The sequence below is a fragment of the Drosophila grimshawi genome, unplaced genomic scaffold (assembly GCF_018153295.1).
Source record: "Drosophila grimshawi isolate 15287-2541.00 unplaced genomic scaffold, ASM1815329v1 contig_44, whole genome shotgun sequence".
Lineage (NCBI taxonomy): Eukaryota > Metazoa > Arthropoda > Insecta > Diptera > Drosophilidae > Drosophila > Drosophila grimshawi.
This window is the reverse complement of record NW_025063240.1, coordinates 22,562,959-22,569,332: the sequence shown is the minus strand read 5'-3', so window position 1 is coordinate 22,569,332 and position 6,374 is coordinate 22,562,959. Positions and strand designations below refer to the sequence as shown.

Below are 6,374 nucleotides of genomic sequence, written 5' to 3'. Positions count from 1 at the left end.
AAATTATACGGAAATACGTAAAAAAAAATTTTGTTTAGTTGTTGTCTGTAGTTTCTAATAATTTATTTCCAAATAATAGAAATCATTTCAAAAAATAGTCCCTCTCTAGAACATGGATTTCGTATTATTTTAATATTCTCCAATATTTCTAAAAAACAAATAATGTTTTTAGTTTTCATAGTAATTCCCTCCATTTTAAAGTGATTTTTTTCAGAGTGTAGCTCCAGTTTCAGCAGTCGTCGTTTACTTTGTAAAATCTACGATGAAAGCCAATTAAAAATTCTGATGCTGATGCTTTTGCCTTTTGCTTTTTGTTTATTATCGTTTTCTTCCTATAATTCCACAAGTTCAGTTTAGCAGACATCTAAGAGGCAGCCAGCTGCTTGTTAATTAATTTTTATGCATTTCGACAAATGCTCGAATTCGAAAAGTTTGACTCGACTTTTGTTCGCATGCAGCGAAGCGCCCCAAAAACACAAAAAATAAATAATAAAATAAAATAAACAAGATGGAAAAAATCGCCAAAACTTTCGTTTCGCATTGGCCAGCAAAATTTCACTTGGCCCAAAGGCGACACTTGTTCGACGTGGCAGTTGACATTAATTGAACCAATTAAACTGTGCGCTAATAAGTTGCACAGGGCCAGAAGCAGAAGCAGAAGAAGTTGCGTATTTTCTAGTTGCCCCCGTTTCCTCTTAACCAAAAATTATTGTTGCTGTTGTTGTTAGCATTGTTGTCAGCCTTGTTCGCCTGTCAGCTGACTGAATTAGAACGATTAACACTTGGATTGTTTCAAGAGCGTGTGGCACATTAACAACACGCCCCTTTTTGCCCATGTTGCGGACCAAGTTAAGGCCATTATGTTGAGTTGAGCCACACATGGGATGCTCTTAAGCCATTCTCAAGAAGTGCATATAATATAACAAACTATTAACTTTAAGAAAATTAAAATAGCTTGATTTTATTGTTAATGACTCGCTGAAGCCAGCAAAATACTTATTTAAATTATAAGGAAGAGTTCAGCACAAAGCAACTTTCAAGTTTAGCTAGAGTTAATTTTGTATTTATAAGTTATTTTGCCATTTTATTATTTTAAAGCCAACCACTGACCTAAAGCTTATACAGTCAGAGTTCAATTTATATATAATTTATACTTAGCACTGCTTTCCAAATTAATACATAGACAAATAACATATGTCTAATCATATTCTTATAGACATGCTAAATTTTTAAATCAAATCAAGTCAAAGTGATAATTAAGAACAAGCGTTAAATGTGGCTGTTACACACTCCATGTCTGGATTATTATGCCCGGCGTACAACAAAAGGTATACGGCGTATATGGGCCTAAAGGTCGCCCGGCTAGCGTCCAACAGCGGCCAACTAATTTAGGGCTTAACTCTAATCAAAGTTGAGCAGCGGGCAACGATTCTCACGGCCCGCATTTGGGACCCTATATGTATGTGTGTGTGTGTGTGTGAGTGTGTGTGAGCAGAATTTAATAACAGTTGGCACTAAAACTGAAACCGAAACCGAAACTGAAACCGAGCATCGATGTGGCTGTCATTGTTCTGAAGCAGCAGCAAAAGTAGAAGCAGAACAGCAAAATCACAATTCCTGCGGCAAAATTGTAGTAGAATTGTATAACAGTTTTTTTTTGTTTTACGCTCAATTTGCATGTTGCAGCCAGTGTTGCATAATTAAAATTTCAAATTAATTTCATAATTTTGCAGCGCTTTTATTATTAACAATTCTTTTTTTATTCTTTTTTTTTGGAGTTGTGTGTCGGAAACAAAACATTCAATGCGAACTACTCAGCGAACAATTTGCAATTCTCGTCCAGTTGTGTTGTGTTGGGTGTGTGTTGTGTTGAGTGTGTGTTGTGTTGAGTTGAGTCTGTGTATGTTGTGCTGTGTCCCGGTGCTGGTCGTCCTTTCGTTCGTCTGGTTATTTTTATTATTTATGTGCATTTTGATGTGGCTGGTTTTACGTAGTTGCTTTTTGGTAGTTGTAGTTTTGCAGTTACAGTTTTCTGTTATGTTGCCCAGAAATACATTTTTCGTTGTCGAAAAAGTTTTCTGTGTCGCTCGGTCGAAGCAGCAGCAGAGGGACAAAGGGCAGTGGGTTTAAAATTCTGCTTATCGTCGGATATAAAATTGTAATGCAACAACAGCTGACAAAGTTTTTGGTCATCAGTTGACTGGAAAAATACAAATTTTTATTTTCTCTTCATTTCTTTCTCTTCTTGGGCTTTACTTTTATTTGCACTTCACACATTGGGTGTGCGTGTGTGTGTGTGTTGTAATTAGCAACATATCTGCGCCGCGTAAGTGCGAAATTGAAATCACAGGCGCAACGAACACTTTGCAGATACATTTGCGTACCTTTTGTATATTTTGTGTTTGTACACTCAGAAAATTTTTCTCGCCTTAATAAATAATTTCTATATATACGAAAACATTTTTCTTATAATTAGAGAGATGCTCGTTTTTCTGTTTTTAGAAATATTTGTGAAAAGTAGAAATGCAAATCCAGATTCTTAGAGAATATCCTTTCTGAAATTCAGAACAGGCAACTTGTAATGTGGAATCTTAAATTATAAATGTTTATTAACAATATTTGGCTTTTAAAAAGCCACAACTTGACATTTTAGAATTTTACATTCTGCAGAAGGTGAGGATCCCTTGATGTCAAAAGTATGTGTATAGACTTTTTTGCGTAGTGTAGCTGTGCACAATGCCATTAGTAACACTTCAATTTCCGCATCGCATATGCTTGGAAATACAGTTCCGATTTACGATTAACCAGGCCTTAATGACTGCCGACTGCCGACTGCCGACTACTGCTGTTGACGTAATGCACGCACTGCCAGAAGGCAAAAAGCAGACCTCCTCTAAGACACTGATCCCCACAACGCCCTACCTCCCTGCAAGTGCCCATGGTTTGACCAAGCGCTCATTGTGTGTAAATTTGTTACCATTTTTTTTTTTGGTGTAGCGTGTGTGTGTGTGTTTGTTACCCTCGTATTGCACATAAAAGGTAATTTCTAATTTGCTGGTGTTTTATTGTTTCTTGCGCGCTCAGGTTTTTATGGAGGTTGCTCTGCCAGCAGCAACAACAACAACAACAACCAGAGCTCACTTATGTAACCCTGCCCAGACCCAGAGCAGACCCATTGGCAGTGGCAAAGGCAGCGGCGCATGCGCTCAAATTACATGGCAGCTGCTGTCTTCGGCTTCAGTTTCAGCTTTTCAGCTGCTCGTAAAAGCATAACGGCGTTCATTAATCATGCAATCTGCGTAGTATCCGAAACACTCCAAACACAAACGCAACCCAAACGAAAAAACAGAAGAAAAACCCAGTCTAGAATTCGAGCAGCAAGCAAAACTCGGCTCTCGCATCGACAACTGTTGCCAATTAGCAGCAAACATGCAAAGCGCATTTGCAAATCGCAGCAAAAAAAAAAAAAAATCAGCCGCACCAGCAACATATTCAAAGAGAACACTAGTTTCTTTTTTTTGTGTTCATTGCCCGCTAGCCAACGATTTATCCATTATATGGTATAATGGCAGAGGATGTGATTAGATTGCACAGGCTTTAAAGTTCCGCAAGACGCTTTAACCTATGGAAGAGAAGTAAACTTGATTGCAGTGCCAATCAGCAGCTGAGTCTATGATTCGCAGCAAGTTCAAAGCACAGCTCAGTCACTCAGCAAACTATAAAAAAATAATGGGGGAAAACTTCTTATGACATTCCTAAGACTTCCTCATTGTGGAAACCCTATGCTAAGATTCAAGTCAATTTTTTCATTAATACAAGCATGAAGAGATATCTATTAATCGTTCAACAATTAGAGTAGACAGAAGAGCAATAGGCTCAAGAAGCATACAAATTAAAAATACCGAGCAAATAAAAAGTTTCTTCAAATTTATAAATAACAAGAACTCAATTTTCAACTGTTAAGAAATCCCAATGCTAATCAATATTGTTAGAAGAAGCACTATAACATTTAGAAATATTGGAAAACATAAATGCTTTTCATACAAGAGCTCATTTTTCATAGAGTTTCAGAGTTTCCAGGGCAGCTGGGGGAAAGTCCCAAGGATTAACTTCATTAGGATCCTAAAATGCTAGAGAGAGTATTATAACACTTCAAACCTTTAATCATCTTTAATCATTAAGGGATCAGCGTTACTAAAATCCTAATTCAGCAAGTCAAATCATGCTGTCCACTTTCCTTAAATTTTCCCCTATGACAAATCTGTCAAGCTGATATTGAGTCTGTATTTTTGAAAATTGCTGACCTGTTGATAAATATTTCGAGTGCTACCTGAAAAGAGCACGTGTGGTATTGATATTCAAATGCCAATTGCCACACAGGCAGATAGACAGGTCTGACAAATAGACTGGCTGGTGACTGTTGGTTTGCTGCCACCTACCTGGGGCAGCTTAAATAGGTGGCGCTGTTGCACAGATTTCATCATCTGGCGAGAGACACGCAGCGGAAACGTTTCAGAGTTTTCCATAGCATTTCTATAGCCCAGACGTTGTCAACTTAGCGAGACTTGTCAATACATGTTGCTATATATATCTAGAACAAAAATGTCAGTCAGCTTTGGCATGTTGCAGCAGGAGGCGTGTCGGGCGGAGTCTGTCAGCTATGCGCTGTATTTGCATCGTGAGGAGTTGGGGCGCCCGCAGCGCAGCCGTCGCCTGATGCGCGTGGCATGCACCAAGTTGCAGCTGACAAATGAGCTGATCTGGAGGGAGCGACGCCAATGGGAGCTGGAGGCGCCCAGCTATCAGCAGAGAAGCGCACTAAATCGTGAGCGCCAATATCGCGATATATTAACGCGCAACATGCAACGCCAGCTGGAAAAGCAGCAACAGCAGCGAAAACACAAACTAGACACACTTGCAGACAGCTGCAGAGCAACACAGCGATAGATGCCACGTTAAACAGTTTAAATTTAAGTTTTAACTTTAAGATTAAGCTTTTGTTAAAGTCGCAGCTTAAACGATAAGCAATAAAGCCGCATAAATCATCAAAGATACTACAGCAGCCCAACTGTTCTGGTTTCGGTTTTCTACGGTTTTTCTTCTTTTCTTTTCTTGGTATGAACGAAAAACAAGAAAAGTGTCCGAATTCACTGACAAACGAACAGGGGAAAGGGCTTAGGCGCAAAAAAAAGAGAAGAAAACAAGTAATGAAAATGCAACAAGAACAACAGGCAACTTTTTCAATTTCCTGCTGCCATTACGCATTGCGAGTGCTACACTTGAAGAAAAATACACACATAGCATATGAAGAAAAAGATCCCCATTTAGAATTTAGATTTCTTATTTCTATACAAGTCAATAAGTGTTTTATATTGAAAATATACATCCTAATTCTTGTGCAGCCCTGAAGACAAATAGTAAAACAATTCAAAATATAGCGGAGTATATGAAATATAAAAAACGGTTGACTTGCAGAACGCGAAAAGCACATTTGAATTATGAAAAAACAATTTCTGAGAAAAATGTACGATTTTTTCTTAGTTTTAAAAGTGCATCAAGTTCCTTTTAATATTTACTCAGTTTGCAAAGTTTGGATTGGTCGACAACAACAAAGATTATATCAAATTTTTAGTCAGATTTTAGTTGAAATTCATATAATTTTCTCGAGTGTAGTAGTAGTTGCCAGCTGCACTGCTGGCCATTGACGTTTTCTCGCGCGGTTCTCGCACAAGGCTTCTTTCTTTCTTTTTTTGCTACACGCTTGATTTGTCGCACAAAGAGAGAGAGAAGGGGAGATAGGGAAAGGGGGGTAGAGAGAGAGGGCTAGAAGTGTACCCAACGGAAAAGTAAACCTGTCCGTCTGAAGTCCATTGAGAACCGGTATCTGTTTTGCCGGAGCTTTCTTTTTGCCCAGCACACACACACAGAGCCAGAGGTGGGGGCAATGAGAGTTCGCTTTGAGTCTCATCTTCTTGCCACACAGTTGCACTTGTATTTAGTTGCAATACCTTTGCGACTCCCCGATTCCCCACCCTCCTTTCCAAGTGCCACATATGCTCCACGCTGTCTGCAGACTTTGTCTCTTTGTCATTTGTTTGTTTGCTATTCTAAGTGCTGTGGTTTGAGTTTTGTTTTGAATTTCTAGTTGTTTTTCTGTTTTGTTTTGTTTTTTTTTTGTCAAAGTTTTCGTTAGGCATTTCTTTCGTACTCTATCTATCTGTCTATCTGGCTAGCATCTTGGTTATTTATGCGTCTTGTTGTCCCAATTCTGCTGAAACGCTGCATGCAATCAAGTATCTCTCCCTCTCCATGACTGTGCATGCGCTTTTCCCAATTTTTAAAGTGCCTGCCTAGTTTTTAATAAGCAACAAGAA

General features: G+C 38.6%; 1 protein-coding gene across 1 annotated transcript; it reads left to right on the top strand.

The window, feature by feature from the left end:
• The first annotated feature begins 4,355 nt into the window (after positions 1-4,355).
• Positions 4,356-5,059, top strand: LOC6558389. Its single transcript, XM_001983206.3, has one exon. The coding sequence runs from the start codon at positions 4,576-4,578 to the stop codon at positions 4,945-4,947; it is 372 nt and encodes a 123-aa protein (XP_001983242.2). The 5' UTR covers positions 4,356-4,575; the 3' UTR covers positions 4,948-5,059.
• Positions 5,060-6,374: the final 1,315 nt, after the last annotated feature.

What these genes read in the sequence shown, in the direction of transcription:
- LOC6558389 (XM_001983206.3), top strand. Translation starts at nt 4,576, where the DNA reads ATGTTGCTATATATATCTAGAACAAAAATGTCAGTCAGCTTTGGCATG.